Source organism: Heteronotia binoei, chromosome 9, assembly GCF_032191835.1.
Source record: "Heteronotia binoei isolate CCM8104 ecotype False Entrance Well chromosome 9, APGP_CSIRO_Hbin_v1, whole genome shotgun sequence".
Lineage (NCBI taxonomy): Eukaryota > Metazoa > Chordata > Lepidosauria > Squamata > Gekkonidae > Heteronotia > Heteronotia binoei.
In genome coordinates this window covers 108044004-108065522 of record NC_083231.1, presented here as the reverse complement: position 1 = coordinate 108065522, position 21519 = coordinate 108044004, and the positions used below count along the sequence as shown (strand labels likewise).

The 21519-nt window shown below is 50.1% G+C and overlaps 1 protein-coding gene across 3 annotated transcripts in view; it reads left to right on the top strand.

Annotated features, from left to right (window-relative positions):
* The first annotated feature begins 3208 nt into the window (after positions 1 to 3208).
* Positions 3209 to 21519, top strand: part of ANXA3 (annexin A3) — a 36189-nt gene continuing 17878 nt past the window's right edge. Inside the window, exons 1-4 of one of the 3 annotated variants that reach the window (XM_060247148.1) lie at positions 3209 to 3336; positions 8616 to 8657; positions 14307 to 14394; positions 20428 to 20522. In XM_060247148.1, the coding sequence (XP_060103131.1) occupies positions 8640 to 8657; positions 14307 to 14394; positions 20428 to 20522 (201 nt within the window). In that variant the 5' untranslated portion in view covers positions 3209 to 3336; positions 8616 to 8639. Of the gene's footprint in view, positions 3394 to 8615; positions 8658 to 14306; positions 14395 to 20427; positions 20523 to 21519 lie in introns of all 3 variants that reach the window. The other 2 variants (XM_060247147.1, XM_060247146.1) reach the window with 2 other exon arrangements.

The following is a 21519-nucleotide window of genomic DNA, read 5'->3' as shown; positions in this document are numbered from 1 at the left end:
AACTCTCTGTCTGGGGCTCTGATGCTCTGTACTCTTGGTGCTTGGGGGGCACAGTGGTAGGGCTTCTAGTGTCCTGGCCCCACTGATGGACCTCCTGATGGCACCTGGGGCGGTTTTTTGGCCGCTGTGTGACACAGAGTGTTGGACTGGATGGGCCATTGGCTTGATCCAGCATGGTTTCTCTTATGTAGGGGACCAGGGCCACATTACTCCAGAGAGCATCATCAAAAGCTGGCTGCCTGGATGCCAATGGGTCACCCTTGTTCATTTGTGGCAGCCCAAAGAAAAAGGAATCTAGAAGTTTCATATAGGGTTTCCAATCCCCAGGAATTCCTCCGGTTTGGAGGCCCTCCCCCCACTTCAGGGTCATCAAAAAGCGAGGGGGGGGGAGGGGAATGTCTGCTAGTTTGAAAGCCACTTTGGTGTAGTGGTTAAGTGCGCGGACTCCTATCTGGGATAACCAGGTTTGATTCCCCACTCCTCCACTTGCAGCTGCTGGAATGGCAGGAGTTGTCCTTGAAAGGGCAGCTGCTGTGAGAGTCCTCTCAGCCCCACCCACCTCACAGGGTGTCTGTTGTGGGGGAGAAGATATAGGTGATTGTAAGCCGCTCTGAGTCTCTGATTCAGAGAGAAGGGTGAGGTATAAATCTGCAGTCTTTGTCGTCTTTTTCTTCTAGGCACTCCATTATTCCCTATGGAGGCCAATTTCCATAGGGTATAATGGAGAATTGTTCTGCAGGTATCTGGGACTCTGGGGGATGCTGTTTTTCGAAGTAGAGGCACCACATTTGTAGCATAGCATCCAGTGCCTCCCCCCAAAATACCCTCCAAGTTTCAAAAAGATTGGGCCAGGGGGTCGAATTCTATGAGCCCCAAAAGAAGGTGCCCCTATCCTTCATTATTTCCAATGGAGGGAAGGCATTTAAAAGGTGTGCGGTCCCTTAAATGTCCCTTTGGAGTTCAATTATGCTTGTCACAACCTTGCTCCTGGCCCCACCCCCAAAGTCCCCAGATATTTCTTGAATTGGACCTGTCAACCCTAGTTTTATATGCCACCTCTCCCCAAAAAAGATGACGTCTGCAGATTTATATCCCGCCCTATACTCTGAATCTCAGAGCGGCTACAATTTCCTTTACCTTCCCCCCACACACACACACACAACACAACAGACACCCTGTGAGGTGGGTGGGGCTGCCCTTTCAAGGACAACTCTTGCAATAGCTATGGCTGACCCAAGGCCATTCCCACAGCTGCAAGTGGAGGAGTGGGGAATCAAACCCAGTTCTCCCAGATAAGAGTCTGCACACTAAACCACCACACCAAACTGTTTAAAAACCTCCAAGGAAAAGTTCATTCGCTAGCGTTGCCTGACTAGGGACCACCCTTGCCACTGGTGGGGGCTGGGGAAACTCCTGTAGATTGAGGAGTGAAGCCCGGGAGGACAGAGACCTCAGTGGGGTACGATGCTTTAGAGTCCACCCTCCCAAGCATCCATTTTCTCCCAAGGAACTGATCTCTGTAGTCTGGGGATGAGCTGCAATTCTGGGGGATTCCCAAGTCCCACTTGGAGGCTGGCATCTCTACCATCCACCCCCCTGAATGTATCATATTTTTAGGCATCTCATTCATAGAATCATAGAGTTGGAAAGGACCTCCAGGGTCATCTAGTCCAACCCCCTGCACAATGCAGGAAACTCACAAACACCTCCCCCTAGATTCACAGGATCTTCGCTGCTGTCAGATGGCCATCCAGCCTCTGTTTAAAAACCTCCAAGGAAGGATTCACATGAAGCTGCCTTATCCTGAATCACACCATTGGCCTATCAAGGTCAGTATTGTCTACTCAGGTTGACAGCAGCTCTCTAGGTTCTTAGGAAGGGGTCTTTCAAATCACCGGATCCTTGTTTTAAACTGGAGGTCCTGGGGATTGAATCTGGGGCCCACTGCATGCCAAGCTGATGTTCTACCACTCAACCAACATTTCGATTTCTACCTCTCCAGATACCTGCTCTCCTGGCATCTTCACCCAAAGGGTGATTAACATGTGGAATTCACTGCCACAGGAGGTGGTGGCGGCCACAAGCATAGCCACCTTCAAGAGGGGTTTAGATAAAAATATGGAGCAGAGGTCCATCAGTGGCTATTAGCCACAGTGTGTGTGAATATATAAAATTTTTTGCCACTGTGTGACACAGAGTGTTGGACTGGATGGGCCATTGGCCTGATCCAACATGGCTTTTCTTAACAGTTCCACTGAAGCATAAATCTTCCTGGAGTAGAATCTGCTTTGTCAGGAATTATGTGATTCAGCTGGTAAAGTGGAGTCTAGGGTTCAGGAACCTGGAGCCAAACCCAAATCCTGCAAGTAACTACAAGAGCCAAACCCAAATCCTGCAAGTAACTACAGGAGCCAGAACCCAAATCCTGCAAGTAACAACAGGAGGCAAACCCAAATCCTGCAGGTAACTACAGGAGCCAGAACCCAAATCCTGCAAGTAACTACAGGAGCCAAACCCAAATCCTGCAAGTAACTACCAGGAAAGTAACTGCCCCTGTTAATCCAGAAGATGATGATACTGGATTTATATCCCGCCTTCCACTCCAAAACACAGAGTCTCAGAGTGGTTTGCAATCTCCTTTACCTTCCTCCCCCACAACAGACACCCTGTGAGGTGGGTGGGGCTGAGAGGGCTCTCACAGCAGCTGCCCTTTCAAGCTCTGCCAGAGCTATGGCCAACCCAAGGCCATTCCAGCAGCTGTAAGTGGAGGAGTGGGGAATCAAACCCGGGTCTCCCAGATAAGAGTCCGCACACTTAACCACTACACCAAACTGGTGGGAGACGGATGGCCCTCAGCCTTTCCAGCTTTCTGCACTCATCTCTCATGAGCCCCTCCCCAGTGGCCCCCTGCAACTCCCGCCTGACGTGACTCCTAGCTACAGGGCTGCAACATGGACTTGAGTTGCCAACCTCCAGGTGGTGGCTGGTGATCTCCCAGAATCACAACTGGGATCTGAAAAGTCTGCATGCTGGAATATTGTGGAATATAGTAGAATATTGCGGCGGCAACGGAGGCTCTTTGTTAATTGGAGGAGGGAGTGGTGATCTAGTTTCTCTTTCTGCTTAGATGACAGCAGCAGGCAGGAAGGTGTTAATGTGTTGATGATGTTGGGTTCCTCCTGTTAAGTAACAGCACCTGGTGTTGGAAGGGGGGAGATGTTTTGCCTTAGGAATGAATCCCAGCTGGGCTTAATCGTTTCACTATAAATGAGGAAGGTTCTCCGGCTGGGGGGAAATAAGAAGTCCAAAGAGAGAAGAAACTTCAGTTCAGACCAGGTCGGTGCAGAGGAGCGTTTGGACCAGAATTGACTTGCTGCCGGTATTTTCAGGGATGTGGGTATACTCCTCTTGCCATTCTTTGTTTTATGATTTTAATAGCTGTTTTTCTTTCCATCAGGGGTGGTTTTTGCATTTTTTAAAAACCCCTTTTTTAAAAATGAAGCTTTTGCCAAATGGGCAACATGTGAGCCTTTAAGCTTTACAATGCGCTTTGCTCTGAGCCCCCTTGGGGGGATGGGTGGAATATAAATTAACAATAATAATTATTATGCTTAAAATTAAGCTTTGTTAGTCTCAAAGGTTCCACTAGACTCAAACTTTGCTTTAGGCCAAGCCTCGCTTCCAATCTGAACTGATGTCTACTCTAGAGGATAGAGACCAGTTCTCGTGGAGAAACCAGCTGCTCTGGAAGATGGACTCTGAAGCACCACGATACCTTCCCTCCCCAAATCCTCCTTTCCTGGACACCCACCCTCCCTCCTCTTCCAGGAATTTCCTGACCCACAGGCGGCAACCTCCTTCACCAGTAGTGTGTATCTGCAAAGGCGGCCAGCGCATGCAAGACTGCCGAAGCAAGGGGTGGGGGAAAGGAGTGGAAGATTAACTTCCTTTTCTCAGTCGTAGGCTGCAGCCCCAGCCAACTTTCACCTGTTGCCGCTTCAGAAGGCCCCGCCCTTCTCTCCAAAGGAGTCCTGCCTGAGCCTTGCCCAGATCTGCAGCCAGAGCCGTGGAAGGAATTGTGGCAGTTTGCCAGCCCCAGGGGGCCTCCTCTTGCAAGACAGGGCGAGGGCAAGAAAGAGGGCTGCCTGCCTGCCCTCTCCACCCCCAGGTCCCTGTAATCCAGGGGTGGCCACACTTGAGCCACATAGAATAAACATCATATGTTTGAGAGCCCTAAGGGAAGGAAGAGAGGCAAATAGATGGGGGAGGGAAGGAGAGGTGGAAAGAAAGCAACTTTAAATGCATTCTCCAAGCTTGCCAACAGGGCAGCGGGGGCTTTGAGAGCCACACAATATGTGTGGAAGAGCCACATGAAGCTCCTGAGCCACAGTTTGGCCACTCCTACTGTAATAGAGCCTCAACGGGGCCTGATTTACTAGGAGATGCTGGTTAGCTCTGTGCCATTGGAAAGCTTTGGCGGCCCGTTTCTGTTAAAGGAGCGGGGGGGGGGCATTTTCCTCCAGGCTGGTTGGCAACCCCAGAACCCAGACTGGCGCACTCTGCACACGCTCAGCGACCCCCAGGCTTCCCGCGGGTTTCCCTCTGCCCCCTTTTGGAAGTGGTGCGGAGGCGCAATTGCAAGGCGCAAAGCTCCGGCCAGGCGCAGAGAGGGAACGCCCCTTTTGTTGTGGGGAGGCCGAGCCCCGTTTAAGGAGGGGCGGCCAGGGCATAGGGTTGCCAAGTCCCAATTCAAGAAATATCTGAGGACTTTGGGGGTGGAACCAGGAGACTTTGGGGGGTGGAGCCAGGCTGTGGAAAGCATAATTGAACTCCAAAGGGAGTTCTGGCCATCACATATAAAGGGACCGCACACCTTTTACATGCCTTTCCTCCACTGGAAATAATGGATAGGGCACCTTCTTTTGGGGCTCACAGAACTGGACCCCCTGGTCCAATCTTTTTTATACTTGGGCAATATTTTGGGGAGAGGCACGGGTTGCTATGCTGAAAATTTGGTGCCCCTACCTCAAAAACAGGTCCTGCCCAGAGGACCAATTCTCTATTATATCCTATGGGAATTGGTCTCCAAGCGCCCACAGCAGACATTTTCCCTCCCTCCACTTTCTGATTACCCTGAAGCGGGAGGAGGGCCTCCAAACCGGGGGATCCCCTGCCCCCACCAGGGGATTGGCAACCCTACCCGAGCAGGGCCTGGAGCTGGAGAGAGGGCTCGGCGGCGGCAGCCGGGCCTTCCCGCCCGGAGGGGCTGGAGTGGGACCCGGGCGCTCCTCCTCCGCGGCTGGGCAGGTGGAGCCACCAAAGGGCGAGGCGCGATTTCTGCTTCTCCCCCTGCCGCTCCAGGGCTGGCTGGGCAACGCCGCGGCTGCTGGAGGCGCGCCTGGGCTGCTGCTGGCGGGTAAGTCGGTGCAGGGGCTTCTCCCCCTTGGCCCCCACCCCGCCGGGCTGCTCTTCTCCGCAGGCTACTGAGCCACGCGGCTTTGCTTTGGCCGCGGCAGCCGTGCGCAAGCCGGGGTTGGCGAAGCCTCATCGGCTCGTTCCGGAGCTGGAACGGGCGCTGGCCGGCGGAGCGGGGGTGGGGGGCGGTCAGAGAAGGCAGGAATCGATCACTATTGGGGGGGGGGGGCGTTATAGAGAAAGTTTCCAGCGAGCCACAGACCTGTTGCGCACCGCAGATAGGGTTGTCAAGTCCAAGTCAAGAAATAGCTGAGGACTTTGGAGGTGGAGCCAGGAGACTTTGGGGGTGGAGCTAGGAGCAAGGTTGCGACAAGAGTATTTGAACTCCAAAGGGAGTGCTGGCCATCACATTTAAAGGGACTGCGCACCTTTTAAATACCTTCCTTCCATTGGAAATAATGAAGGATGGGGGCACCTTCTTTGGGGGCTTCTGGAATTGGACCACCTGGCGCAATCGTTTTGAAAGCTGGAGGGTGTTTCGAGGAGAGGCACTAGATTTTTGAGGAGAGGCTGTAAATTTGGGGCCTCTATCTAAAAAAAAAAAAGCCCCCCCCCGATTCCTGTGGATCAATTCTCCATTATACCCCATGGGAATTGGTCTCCATAGGGAATAATGGAGTGCCCAGGAAACATTCCCCCCCCCGCCTTCTGATGACCCTGAAGTGCAGGGAGGGCCTCCAAACGGGGGGATCCCCGGCCCCCACCCGGAGATAGGCCTAACCACAGAAGAGGGCAACAAAATTGATGAGGGGGTTGGAGCACGCTATGAGGAAAGGGCTGAAGAGTCTCAGGGGCTTTTCTGTTTAGAAAAGACGGAGGGGCGACATGATAGTTTTATAAAACCATGCATGGGGTGGGGAGAGAGCTGACCAAGGGAAAATTCCTCTCCCTCTCCCAAAATGGCTAGGACTGGGGGGATCCGATGAAGTTGATGGACAGTAGGTTCAGGACAGACAAAAAGAAATACTTCTTTATACACAAAGTGATTAAATGTGGGATTTGCTGCCAGAGGATGTAGTGATGGCTGCAGGAATAAACTGCTTACAAATAGGTTTAGATTAGAATTCAGGGAGAAGGGGATAAGTCAGTCAGTGGCTACTAGCCATTCTAACTGTGGGGAGCCGCTTGAATTTAGAAGCAGTAAGACTTCTGAATCCCAGAGCCAGGAGGCAACATCAGGGGAAGGCCTCAGCCTCGGTGCCCTGTTGTTGGCCCTCCAGAGGAACTGGCTGGCGGCTGTGTGAGACAGGATGCTGGACTAGATGGACCCTCACTGCTCTGATCCAGCAGGGCTCTTTTTATGTTTTTATAAAACAACGTTTGAGTCCAGTGGCACCTTTAAGACCAGGAGTGGCCAAACTGCAGCTTGGGAGCCACATGTGGGATGGCCTTGGGTCAGCCATAGCTCTCGCAAGAGTTGTCCATGAAAGGGCAGCTGCTGTGAGAGCCCTCTCAGCCCCACCCACCTCACAGGGTGTCTGTTGTGGGGTGGGGGAGGTAAGGGCGATTGTGACCACTCTGAGATTCAGAGTATAGGGCGGGATATAAATCTAATATCACCTTCTTCTTTGGAACACCCTTCTCTGGGTGGGTGGTATCCTTCTAGCACCATCAGTTATAGGGGCAAACAGACGTATTTTACTCTGACTGATTTTCTGGCCTGCAATAGTCAGACCTGGAATTTGGCTCCGGATTGTATCTCTTGGCCATTGGCTTTGCAAATGGCACAGGTTTTGATTCTGTACATGAATCCGACAAATGGCCATCCCTTCTAATCTGGACGCTGTCCTCTATGCCTGACCAAGAAGCCAAGGAGCCTCTCTGTGAGCCAGTGTGGTAGAGTGATTAAGAGTGGTGGACTCTAAGCTGGAGAGCCAGGTCTGATTCCCCACTCCCCATGCACCCAGCTGGGTGATCTTGGGCTAGTCAGTTCTCTCAGAACTCTCAGACACATCTACCTCACAAGATGCCTCTTGTGGGGAGAGGAAGGTGATTGAAGCCACTTCGAAACTCCTTCGGGCAGAGAAAAACAGGGCATAAAAGTGTACCCCCTCAAAAAAGCTACCCCATGTGCTTGTAGCTTTTTCTTCTAAGTAGGATGGAAAAAAAATCCAAGGAAGTCTTTCCCTGCTATTAATGTACTTGTAACTTCCCTGTTTCCATTGCTTCGGGGTGGGTGGGGAGAGTTTTCTCACCGACAAAATCACTGAAGTTAGCTGTGTTCACTTCTACTCTGAGGGTGTGTGAGAGGGAGGGGGGGGAGAGAAAATTCTTCCTGGAGATGTGAGCCAGGATTCCTTTCTGGTCTTGGGTATTTTCTCTCTGGCAGTGTTCAGCCAAAGTGCTCCTGACCCGGGGTGAAGAGACTCTTGGGTGGGAGGTGTCGGCTCCAAAAGGGAAGCTCTCTGTTCCTTTGCTGCTCAGTTTCAGTGCGGTGCTGACAAATCAAAAGTGCACACTTCTGAGGACTCGGCACTATGGGGCTTTTGGGTAGCATGGGGATGTGGGGAGGCAGCCCAGTTTCCATATGACACCTTGCGAGCGTGGAGAGGGTGGGTAGTGGTTAAGAGTGTCAGACTAGGATCTGGGGGATCTAGGTTTAAATCACCACTCTGCCATGGGAACTCTCTGGGTGACCTTGGACCAGTCACATATCTCAGCTTAACCGACTTTGCAAGGGTGTTGTGAGGATTAAATAGAAGAGAGGGGGACAATGGAGAATCCTTCTTGGGTCCCCATGCGGGGGGGGGGGAAGGGATTATAAATCAAGTAAGTAAATAATAAAATGCCATGGCTGAGGTTTTTTGCCTCACCAGCACCACATTGAAGTCAAGTATAAGGGCACCAGTTACGCTAGTCCATCTGGTTTTCTGGCCACGTGCTTTCCAAATTCCGTGACTGGAGGGTATTTTAGCAGACTGGCAAATCTTCATTCTTCCCCCCTCTCCCCTATCCAGGCATGGAGCTTGGGAAGAGCAGGGAATGGTTATGGCCAGGGAGACTTGGAAATATTGCATGACGTTCCTAGAATTGTCCAATACATTCCTTCAACAGTTGCACCAGTTGCTGGAACTCATGTTCTCAAAATTGCACATGTACAGTGTATTAATATCATATTAATATCTGTTTTTTTTCTTCAGCATCCTCCTAACAGAAGATAAATCATGGCCACATCAGCTTGGGTGAGTAAAACAAAAAGGCCACAATAAGTTTTACTTGTGCAGCTTGGCTCGTGTGGTGGTGGGTGAAAGCACTGCTGAGTTGCGGCTGACAGTGCCGCCGTAGGGGTTTTGAGCAAGAGAGGAACAGAGGTGGTTTGCCATTGTTCTGTGTAGCACAGGGGTGGCCAAACTGTGGCTTGGCTTTCAGAGCCAGTTTGGTGTAGTGGTTAAGTGTGTGGACTCTTATCAGGGAGAACCAGGTTTGATTCCCCACTCCTCCACTTGCACCTGCTGGCATGGCCTTGGGTCAGCCATAGCTCTCTTATCTGGGAGAACCGGGTTTGATTCCCCACTCCTCCACTTGTACCTGCTGGAATGGCCTTGAGTCAGCCATAGCTCTGGCAGAGGTTGTCCTTGAAAGGGCTGCTTCTGTCAGAGCTCTCTCAGCCCCACCCCCCTCATAGGGTGTCTGTTGTGGGGGAGGAAGGTAAAGGAGATCGTGAGCCGCTCTGAGACTCTTCGGAGTGGAGGGCGGGATATAAATCCAATATCTTCATCTACCTCACAGGGTGTCTGTTGTGGGGGAGGAAGGTAAGGGAGATTGTGAGCCACTCTGAGACTCTTCGGAGTGGAGGGCGGGATATAAATCCAATATCTTCTATCTTCTTATTATTGAAGCCCCCTCTGCCCTGTTGGCCAGCTTGAAGGCATATAAAGTTGCTTTCTTTCCCCTCTCCCCTTTCCCCTTCCCTCAAACACCTGATGGTCATGTCTTGTGACTCTCAAACTCCTGATGTTTATCCTATGTGGCTCTTCCATTAAAGCAAGTTTGGCCACCTCAGTATAGTAGTTGTGGACTTGGTGGTCGTCCATTCAAGTATTAACCGGGGCTGACCCTGCTTAGCTTCTGAGTTCTGACAAGATTGTTTTGCTGGCTGCCATAATGGCAGAGCTGGATTGCAGGCTGGGGGTTGAATTTGGCGCGCGCGGGGGGGGTGTGTGTGTGAATTGCGAGCAGATCTTTTGTACATAAATATCAGCCCAGTTAGGTAGCTGAGGGGAGCACCTACACCCCCAAGAATTTACTGGCAAGGAAACCAGTCATGTTTTGAGCTTCCTCACAGATAATTCCTGCATTTCAGTTGCCCGTTTAGGCCATAAACATTCAAAGAGCAACAGGGCCCAGGAAGGTAATGAAGGGTCAAAGCACTGGGGTGAGTACAGCCATGGTTCTAGATTCAAGTCCAGTAGCACCTCAGAGACCCAACAAGATTTTGGAGGGATAAGCTTTCAAGAGTCCAGAGTCCTTTCATCAGATGAGGAATTGGTTTTAATACCCTGCTTTTCTCTACAGTCTCCTTCCTTTCCCCGCCTCCCCACATCAGGCACCTTGTGAGGCAGGTGGAGGCTGAGAGAGTTCTGAGGGAACTGTGACTCACCCAGTGTTGCCCAGCAGGCCTCATGTGTCTCAAAGCAGCTTACAATTTCCTTTCTGTTCCTGTCCCCACAAGAGGCACCTTGTGAGGCAGGTGGGGGTGAGAGAGCTCTGAGGCAACTGGGACTGTCCCCAGGTCACCCAGCAGGCCTCATGTGTCTCAAAGCAGCTTACAGTCTCTTTTCCCTTCCTGTCCCCACAACAGGCACCTCATGAGGCAGGTGGGGCTGAGAGAGCTCTGGGAGAACTGTGACTGGCCCAAGGTCACCCAGCAGGCCTTGTGTGTGTCAAAGTGACTTACAATCTCCTTTCCTTTCCTGTCCCCGCAACCATCTTGTGAGGCAGGTAGAGCTGAGAGAGCTCTGAGGCAACTGTGAGTGGCCCAAGGTAACCTGGCAGGCTTTCTGTGGAGGTTCTCTAGATTCTACTCTGACACTCTTTAGTCACTGCACTACGCAAGTGACGTGGCTGTGTCCCCGGCCTAGGCCTCTCCTCACTGCCAGTAAGTCCCCCCAGCCACTGCTGGTTGCCCGGAAGTTGCCAGAAGGGACTTGGCCAACGCTGTTAACTGCCACCAGTTTGAAAGATAGATTTCTCCCATGGGCGGGACTTCAACAACAACAACAAAATTTTATTTGTATCCCGCCCTCCCCGCCGGAGCAGGCTCAGGGCGGCTAACAGAATAATTCAAACCTTAATTATACAAAGATGAATAAAATTACATTTAAACAGTTTAATTAAAATTCTGATTAAGTTTTTAAAATTAAATTAGTCAAAGTGCTAATGCTATGTTTGCTTTTATGATGGCGGTTTTTCTTAACAGTTTCCTTCTTCACCGAAAGCCGATCGGAAGAGGATGGTCTTGCACGCCCTGCGGAACTGTTCAAGGTCCCGCAGGGCCCGCATTTCCTCTGGAAGTTGATTCCATAGGCTCGGAGCTATAGAGAAGGCCCGGTTCCGGGTGCTTTGCTCCTCGTTTTGAATCAGTGGCCTCCCACATCCTACTTCTTGCTGGGTCAATATTGGTGTGGCAGAAGACAGTAAATAAACAGTTTAGAAACTGTCTCTGGAGTGAGAGATGACGCAGTGGTGACTGTTTTGTAGGCAGTAAAAGAAAATGCTCTTTTGGAAGGGAGAGGCAAAGCTGTGTGTTGCAATTTGTACAAAATGATAAGGTGGCTGGCCAGACAGGGCTAATAGTGGGATCCTTACAAGACTGCATGGAACGAGGTGGGGAAGGGTTAGCAGACAGGCTTCTTCAGGAGGTGGTGGGCTCTCCTGCCTTGGAGGTTTTTAAACAGAGGCTAGATGGCCATCTGACAGCAATGCTGATCCTGTGAACTTAGGGGGAGGGATTTGTGAATTTCCTGCATCGTGCTGGGGATTGGACTAGATGACCCTGGAGGTCCCTTCCAATTCTATGATTGGCCAGCGGGGTCCAGATTTCTGTCTTCTACCATGCAATAACAGTTAAGCAGGGAAAGCCTTCCTTTTTGAAATTAGAATGCAGGGTTGCTTTGGCTGGCGTTTTTGATTAGGCAAAGAAGGGATTTTCACCTTGAGTTTTGGTGCATGCTATTCATTTGGGATTAGTTGATCTGAGGTCAATGTGAAATTGAGCAGCAAAATGGAGCTGGGGGGGGCAGCATGGATCAGGGTCCTCGTGCTGGGGAGGAGGGGTTAACACTTGCCCTCCCATTTGCCTGATTGACAATGCCTGCTTCTTCCCCAGCTGTTTCCGGGTTGCCAACCCCAGGTGTGGAAATTTCTGGAGGTTTGGTGGTGGAGCCTAAGTCTCTAGTCCCTGCCTGGAAGTTGACAATCCTAAATGTGAACTGTTGATATGAAAAGAGATAGTAACAGGGTGCAGGGAGCTGTCTGTCGACTCAGCTGACAGTCAATTTAAAAAACAATTTAAGGTTACAATTTAAAACAATAAAATAACAATTAAAATACATTTCATGGTGCAGCTACAAGGAAGCTAATGCTGTAAAGTTGCCATGAACTTCTTAATGCTTGGGGAACCAGAGAGGCTGATAACAGCTTCCACCTTCAGAAGGGGAAGGAAGACTCTCAGCTGATCACAGTGCTTTTTTGGTAACAGGAACTCTTTTGTATATTGGGCTACAACCCCCTGATGTAGCCAGTCCTCCAAGAGCTTTACAGGGCTCTTCTTACAGGGCCTGCTGTAAGCTCTTGGAGGATTGGCTACATCAGGGGTGTGGCCGAATATGCAAAGGAGCTCCTGCTCCAAAAAAAGCCCCGGCTGATCATTTTTGTTAGGGCACACTTGGCACTGAAGCCAACCAACGCTCTTCTGTGGATTTACACCCATGCCCCACTGGTGCCAGTGAATTTCCCTGACCCATTGTCTCCCTGGCTTAAATGGCATTTCTCGGGGATGAAGAGAGGGGTTTTGTGCAGTGTTGCCATTGATGAGCGCTTTAGCTAGCGTTTCACTCCCTGTTGTACCGCCAGTGCGTGTTATTTGGGGGACAATTTTAGGAATGTGCTGTCCATGTGTCAATTTTGTTGTTCTCGTAGAGCGGTCTGGATTTGGCCAGGCTTGGAACAAAAGCATTATCCTGCTGGCTGGATTCTGGTCCTGAGCAATTCCTCCCCTTTTCTTGTCTCTCTGTTAAAACAGAAGAACTAAGTCAACATTCCTCAAAGACTGAGATCATAAACTCTTGGGCGGTGGGTTTTTTTTTCTTCCTACACACCCAAGTGAGTTGCCCTCTGCCCCATTTTAGCCAGATTGGATGTTATCAACAAAAAGCAACTAGTACTTAATGGGGCAGTAATTTTTTGTTTCCTTTTTCAAGGTATGGTCAAATTTACATTCCTGTCGAGCCATAACTGAAGGGATGTGGCCAGTGGTCCTCAACCCTTTTGGCACCAGGGACCCGTTTTGTGGAAGACAATTTTTCTACGGATCGGCAGGGGGGTGGGGTGCGGGGATGGTTTTGGGATGATACAATTGTGCACTTTATTTTGGTGTGGTGGTTACGTGTGCAGACTCTTATCTGGGAGAATTGGGTTTGATTCCCCACTCTTCCACTTGCAGCTGCTGGGATGGCCTTGAAAGGGCAGCTTCTGGGAGAGCTCACCCACCTCACAGGACATCTGTTGTGGGGAAGGAAGATAAAGGAGATTGTGAGCCTCTCTGAGATTTGGAGTGGAGGGCAGGATATAAATCCAATGTCATCTTATTACATTGTAATATATAATATAATTATACAACTCAACGGCCCGGTTGCTAACAAGCCATGGACCGGGACCAGCCCACAGACCCCAGGGTTGGGGACCCCTGGCTTAGATTGTTGCATTCAGTATGGGAGGGGGGCGGGTTCACATGGACAGCTGTCATCTTTTTGAGTAGGTTATGGTTCTAGACCTCATTGTTCTGGTTGGGAGAAACTGACTAATTTCCATATATGTCAGTAAAAAGAGTCGTGTACCAATACAGATAGGGCTTGCAGTTTCATGAAAGTTTAAAAAAAATCATGGCAGAGTTGGCAGCAATGCCCCCCTCTAAGCTGTGGAGTCTTGTGAGCAAATATTCTATTTTGTGAGCTGCTGGCTTTAAAGTTGTGAGCTCCTGCAGAAATTTGCTTGCTCTGGGGCTGTTTTTCCTGAGCGAAGACAAAAATGTGTGAGCAGGAGGCTAAAAAACTGAGCTAGCTCACACTAACTCTACTTAGAAGGAACATTGGTTGGCAGTGAGATCAGCACCTTCTCCAGTTCTCCTTGCAAACCAGCAGTTTAATTGTATAATCATGATTTATTTCTGCAAATATTGAAACGTTTCTAAAAGATGTATACCCCATCTTTCCGATTGGCTCCAGGTGGCTAAGTGCACAATCCTAAAGAGTTACTCTACTCTTAGCCCATTCTTTTCAATGGATTTAGACTGGAGTAACACTCTTTTGGATTGCGCTGTAAGTTCCCTTTCATGGCAACCGGAGTGCTGTTTCAAGACAACATCATTTTGCGGAGGTTGTTCAGGACTTCAGTTTTCCCGTTTTACCCTTTCGTTCCATTTAAGAAAAGGCCGATTGTTGCCTGTCCTTTTTACTGGAGAGTCCAGGAACAATCTGAGACTTTTAGCAGTGTGAAGCAGGTGCTCGGAGGTTGGGAAATGACCACTCCTGTTTTAATTTGCATGTGTGAATTCCGTCTAAAATCCGAAGAGTGTCTGTGTAAATTTGGATTCCTTTTTTTTTTTCTTCTAGGTTGGCAATCGAGGAACGATCCCTTGTGCTTCATGTTTCGATCCGGCGAATGATGCTGCCCTCATTCAGAAAGCCATGAAAGGGATTGGTAAGCTTGCGCTGTGATCCCTTCTTAACTACAGGCCTAGGACAGGGGTGGCCAAACTGTGGCTTGGGAGCCACATGTGACTCTTTCACACATATTGTGTGGCTCTCAAAGCCCCCATTGCCCTGTTGGCCAGCTTGTCTCTTTAAATCACTTCTCCATTCCAAGCTAGCTGGCGGCTTGGAGAATGCATTTAAAGTTAAAGTTGTTTTCTTTCCACCTCTCTCCTTCCTTCCTTCCTTCCTTCCTTCCTTCCTTCCTTCCTTCCTTCCTTCCTTCCTTCCTTCCTTCCTTCCTTCCTTCCTTCCTTCCTTCCTTCCTTCCTTCCTTCCTTCCTTCCTTCCTTCCTGCAAGTTTGGCCACCCCTGGGCTAGGAGGAAGACCAGCAGAGCCGTTGACATGACATGTCTTCACTGGATTGCTGTGCGAACGTAAGAGTTTGGCATCAGACTCTGGACCTGCTTCTCCATGTTGGACCAAACATTGTGGCTTTAATGGGTCAAAGCAGTCTGCCTCAGGACTTTTATTTATTTATTTTTAGCAGGAACACGCGGGAACGCAGTTCCGACTGGCTCGGTGTCAGGGGGTGTGGCCTGATATTCAGATAAGTTCCTGCTGGGCATTTTCTACAAGAAAAGCCCTGGCCTGCTGGATATGGTGTGAAGCCCCTAGAACCACTCCCTTCCCATCCACGATGAATGGAGGAGCAAGTTTCCACAATTCACAAGGACATAGACTCAGGCATGAGTTGGGAGTTGGTGCTCAGGGACCTGATTCAGGGCAGGATAGTGATGTAAGGGGCGGCAGAGACACTCCTCCCACTGTTTTCTTTAACTGAAGAGCTTCCTGGGAACTGCAATACGTACGTTTGAAATGGAGTAAATAGCGGCCATTTTAGGTTGGGAAAACTGTGTGTATTGTTATCCTGATCTGAATTGGGCCCTGTGTATTGTTATCCTGATCTGAATTGGGCCCTGTGTATTGTTATCCTGATCTGAATTGGGCCCTGCGTATTGTTATCCTGATCTGAATTGGGCCCTGTGTATTGTTATCCTGATCTGAATTGGGCCCTGCGTATTGTTATCCTGATCTGAATTGGGCCCTGTGTATTGTTATCCTGATCTGAATTGGGCCTGGGAAGCACAGAACTGCCAGCGCATGTGTGATCCAAAGTCCTTGTGGGTGGACAAGAGGGGCTTTGTTTCATGTTAATGACCTTGCAGGGTCAGATTGAGGGTCTGTCTTGAGTGAGAGCCAACCATAAGAACCTAAGAAGAGCCCTGCTGGATCAGACCAGTGGCCCATCTAGTCCAGCATCCTGTCTCACACAGTGGCCAGCCAGTTCCTCTGGAGGGCCAACAACAGGGCATAGAGGCCAAGGCCTTCATGAGAACATCAGAAGAGCCCTGCTGGATCAGACCAGGGGTCCATCTAGTCTAGTATCCTGTCTCACACAGTGGCCAGCCAGTTCCTCTGGAGGGCCAACAACAGGGCATAGAGGCCAAGGCCTTGATGAGAACATCAGAAGAGCCCTGCTGGATCAGACCAGGGGTCCATCTAGTCTAGTATCCTGTCTCACACAGTGGCCAACCAGTTCCTCTGGAGGGCCAACAACAGGGCATAGAGGCCAAGGCCTTGATGAGAACATCAGAAGAGCCCTGCTGGATCAGACCAGGGGTCCATCTAGTCTAGTATCCTGTCTCACACAGTGGCCAGCCAGTTCCTCTGGAGGGCCAACAACAGGGCATAGAGGCCAAGGCCTTGATGAGAACATCAGAAGAGCCCTGCTGGATCAGACCAGGGGTCCATCTAGTCTAGTATCCTGTCTCACACAGTGGCCAACCAGTTCCTCTGGAGGGCCAACAACAGGGCATAGAGGCCAAGGCCTTGATGAGAACATCAGAAGAGCCCTGCTGGATCAGACCAGGGGTCCATCTAGTCTAGTATCCTGTCTCACACAGTGGCCAACCAGTTCCTCTGGAGGGCCAACAACAGGGCATAGAGGCCAAGGCCTTCATGAGAACATCAGAAGAGCCTTGCTGGATCAGACCAGTGGTCCATCTAGTCCAGCATCCTGTCTCCCACAGTGGCCAGCCAGTTCCTCTGGAGGGCCAACAATAGGGCATAGAGGCTGAGGCCTTTTCCTCATAAAAACATCAGAAGAGCCTTGCTGGATCAGACCAGTGGTCCATCTAGTCCAGCATCCTGTCTCACACAGTGGCCGACCAGTTCCTCTGGAGGGCCAACAGCACGGCATAGAGGCCAAGGCCTTCTTCCGCTGTTGCCTCCTGGCTCTGGAATTCAGAGGTTGACTGCTTCTGCATGTGGAGGTCCCCTTTAGTCACCATGGCCAGTAGCCCCAGATAGACCTGTCCTCCATGAATTTGTCTAATGCCCTTTCAAAACTGCCTATGCCTGCGGCCATTGCGCTACATCCTCTGGCAACAGATTCCACATTAACCACTCACTGTGTCTATCCTGAATCTACTGCCTATCAGCTCTCTAGTTTCAGTATTTTGGGAGAAGGAGAAAGCACCCTCGGGTAGCAGGCAAGGAAGCAGGGTGAAGGCGAATTAATTGGAACAAAATTAATCTGTAAAACAGACAGTGCTTAGCTTCAGAGGCCCAGGTCTTGAATTCAGCAGTAGCTCACAGGAGTGCAGCTCCTGAACCTTTCTGAGGGTTCCCCTCCTCCTCCCCACCTACCTTGTCCATTGAATAGGAAGTGCAGCTGCATAACAATCCCTGGATTAGGAGAGTGGGTAGCCAGCCAGCCACCAGGGGCTTTGCCACACCCCCAGCAGCCCTCATTAACTCCTGGAGAAGCCCGCACCACCCTTTCTCCACTTCTTATGTGATTTTGGGTGGTAAGCGGCTTGCTGGCCTTTTGACTGGGTGGGTGTCTGGCCAAGCAGAGCCCCAGGTGAGCGAGGCCTGCTTGGGCTGGCTGGATCTCTAGTCAGCCCAAGCAGGCCTCGCTCACCCGGGGCTCTCCTTTCTTGTGTCGGTTTGCTTTTGGCTGGTGGGGGAGCATATGCTAATGAACTCCATCGCCTGTTTTTCTACAAAACAACCCCTACAGAGGCTGTACCTACAAACATGCTAGATTGTTTAGTTGGAGCCGTTGCAGTGTTCCCTCTAAACTGTGTGGGTGTGTGGCCGCTCATTAACACAGGAAGCCGCCCCCCCTCCAGGGCTCAGCAGCCATCTGGAGCCACACAGGGTCTTGTGCTGTCCGTTGCCCATTTTATGATTGCAGTATTGCATTCTGCTCAGGACGTGAACTGCTCTGCTCAGTAAAAAGGTAAAGGTAATCCCCCGTGCAAGCACCGGGTCGTTACCAACCCATGGGGTGACATCACATCACGATGTTTCCTTGGCAGACTTTTAACAGGGTGGTTTGGCATTGCCTTCCCCAGTCCTCTACGCCAGCAGTCCCCAACCTTTTTGGCACCAGGGACCGGTTTTGTGGAAGACAATTTTTCTACGGACGGGAGGGAGGGGAGCACGACAGTTTTTGGATGATACCATTGAGCACTTTATTTCTTTTAGTTTGGTGTAGTGGTTAAGTGTGTGGACTCTTACCTGGGAGAACTAGGTTTGATTTCCCACTCCTGCACCTGCAGCTGTGGGAGTGGCCTTGGGTCAGCCATAGCTCTCATAGGAGTTGTCCTTGAAAGGGCAGCTTCTGGGAGAGCTCTCTCAGCCCCACCTACCTCACAGGGTGCCTGTTGTGGGGGGAGAAGATATAGGAGATTGTAGGCCACTCTGAGATTTGGAGTGGAGGGCAGGATATAAATCCAATGTCATTGTTGTCTTCTTACATTGTAATATATAATGAAATAATTATATAACTCAAGGCTGGTTGCTAACTGGCTATGGATCGTGGGTTGGGGATCCCAATCTACACTTTACTCCCCCCGCCCCCCCCAGCAAGCTCTGCTCAGTAGGGGGGAAGAAATTAGAACGAACATTCCTCTTGCTGAGGTGTCTCTTCCTCCCCCCCCCATGGTTCTTCCTCTCCCTTTTTCTTGTCATTTATCTTTTTTAAATAAAGACCTCTGTGAGTTGGCTCTGGGGCCGCCATTGTGACTGTTTAAAAATCAATAGCACTGTGCGCATATTTAAAAATACAGAGATAGCCATTTCTTGTTGCTTGTGCACCATATTTGTTAGAGGCATGGGCAGGAAGGCTGTATCTTACTGTCTGGGCTAATGCTGATCGATGGATTTGTCTGTCCTTTTTTTCCAAAAAGCCATTTAACCCTTAGCCAAACAAAACTTGTGCTTTACCAAGCTGGCTGGGGTCCAGATGGTATCTAATAGATCCCAAATAAGCCACCGATGTTTAAAATAAAGCCTTTGGGGGGGTTGTATTGAATATACCACCAGTTGCTATATTAAGGTAGTAAAAGAGCAGAACAGACTTCATCCAAATCTAGCACAAAGTTTATAGGTGTCCTTGGAAAGGGATTTGGAACGGACCAAAGGAAATACTTAACCCAATGAATAATTAAACTGGGATTCACTGCCAGTAGAAATAGCGACGATTGTGAGTTTGCTGCAGTGGTTAAGAGCACGTAGTCTTACCTGGGAGAACCGGGTTTGATTCCCCGCTCCTTCTGTTGCATCTGCTGGAATGGCCTTGGGTCAGCCATAGCTATCGCAGGAGTTGTCCTTGAAAGGGCAGCTGCTGTAACAGTCCTCTCAGCCCCACCCACCTCACACGGTTTCTGTTGTTGGGGAGGAAGATAAAGGACATTGCGAGCCACTCTGAGATTCGGAGTGGAGGGCAGGATATAAATATCTTTTCTATGCCCTGTTTCTGGAAACTGTGCGAGACAAAGTGCTATACTAGATGGGCCACCAGTCTAATCCAAACTTTACAGGGCTCCTCTTATGTTCTTTTGACTGGAGAGAACTTCCACATAAAGAGGCAGTGAATCTCTTGAATCCCGGTGCCTGGAGGCAACCTGAGGGGAAGGCCTCAGCCCCTGTGGCATGTTGTTGGCCCTCTGGCATAATTGGTTGCCACTGTGGGAAACAGGATGGTGGACTGGAAGATGGACCACTGGTTTGATCCAGCAGGCTTCTACTTAAGGTCTTCTGGTGAAATATAAGAAAATATAATGTGGTAAATGTCAAATGCCCAGGTGCTAGTTTCCCTTTCCATTTTGGTGCCCTGGGGGTTAAAATGATCCAAAATACCTCCCTGAAATTTACAGAAAAATATTGGGGTGTACATATGTGAAACACCACAGGATGTTTTCCACATTACGGTCAAGTATGGCACTGTAGAAGATTTGGGGGAAAGTTTTTATCGCCTCTCTCCCCCCCCCCTTCCCCCAAACACTTAGATCAGTTGACTCCCACTTTTTGGTTAAGGGTTAGAGATTGCCACGAACTGGCTCACGAACTGAAGTTTGTGACGAATTTTGGACGATTTTGTGGTTCACATGTGTGAAGCTGGTTGGCAGGTCAACTGGTATGAGTTTTTCACAACCTTTCAAGCAGTTTGTGAATGGATATATTTTCAGACAGTCTTCCCTCAAGAGCCCTTGAGAGCCAGTTTGGTGTAGTAGTTAAGTGTGCGGACTCTTATCTGGGAGAACGGGGTTTAATTCCCCACTCCTCCACTTGCACCTGCTGGAATGGCCTTGGGTCAGCCCTAGCTCTTGGCTGACCCAAGGCCATTCCAGCAGATGCAAGAGGAGGAGCGGGGAATGAAATAGCTGCCTGAAAGGGCAGCTTCTGGGAGAGCTCTCTCAGCTCCACCCACCTCTCAGGGTGTCTGTTGTGAGGGAAGAAGATAAAGGAGATTGTAAGCTGCTCTGAGACTACCTCAGAGAGAAGGGTGGGGTTTAAATCTATGGTCGTCTTCTTCTGGCTAGTCAGAATACCAAAAACTAGCATCCCGTGGTGCAGGCAGGTACCAAATTCTGGGTAACAGCCAAGTACCGACTCATCATTGGACTATGTTACTTGGGGGATTGGGAGTTCAGCCGCTTCTGAATGACGTGGTACATTTTGTTTTAGGAACGGATGAAAAGACTCTGATCGACATCATTGCCAACAGGTCGAATGCTCAGCGGCAGGTGATTGCCGGGCAGTACAAGATGGCTGCCGGAAAGGTAAAGTTTGGGAAGGACTGTTGGGGCACAAAGGGAGTCCAACCATGCAACAACCGAATGGACATATTTCTGCTGTGTGGGGCCATAGGGATAATGAAACTGCAGCTGCTTAAAAAAAACCCCCACGATGGGCAGGGGTTATGTGCAATGCTCCTTCTAAGCTGTAGAGTCTTCTGAGCAAAAATTCTAGTTTGTGAGCTACTGGCATTAAAGTTGTGAGCGGGCGATTTGGCTTCTGCATAAATTAGTTTGCTCTGGGGCCATCTTTCCTGAGCTAAGACAAAGATGTCTGATCCAGAAGCGAAACTGTGAGCTAGCTCACACTAACTCAGCCAAGAGAGAACACTGCCCATGAGTCTCCAAGGTATGGTAAGCAGAAAAGACATCTCACTGAGAACAAAATCAGGTGTGAAGATGTATCAGGGCTTTTTTTGCGGCAGGAACTCCCTTGCATATTACGCCAGTCACATAGGGTTGCCAAGTCCAATTCAAGAAATATCTGGGGACTTTGGGGGTGGAGCCAGGAGACATTGGGGGCGGAGCCAAGAGCAAGGGTGTGACAAGCATAATTGAACTCCAAGGGAGTTCTGGCCATCACATTTAAAGAGACAGCACACCTTTTAGAATGCCTTCCTTCCATAGGAAATAATGAAGGATAGGGGCACCTTCTTTTGGGGCTCATAGAATAGGACCCCCTGGTCCAATCCTTTTGAAACTTGGGAGGTATTTTGGGGAGAGGCACTAGATGCTATACGGAAAATTTGGCACCTCTACCTCAAAAAACAGCCTTCCCAGAGCCCCTGACACCCGCGGATCAATTCCCCATCATTCCCTATGGGAATCGTTCCTGGAGGTGCATAATGGCTGTGGGCGTGGAGCTTCCCCCGCCGGCCAGCTGGCTGGGGGAGGGGGGGAAGCCTGTAAAACCAGGGGTTCCCCCGCTGGGACCTGGGGATTGGGAAGCCTACAGTCACAGTTGGGGTAAGATCAGCTCTTT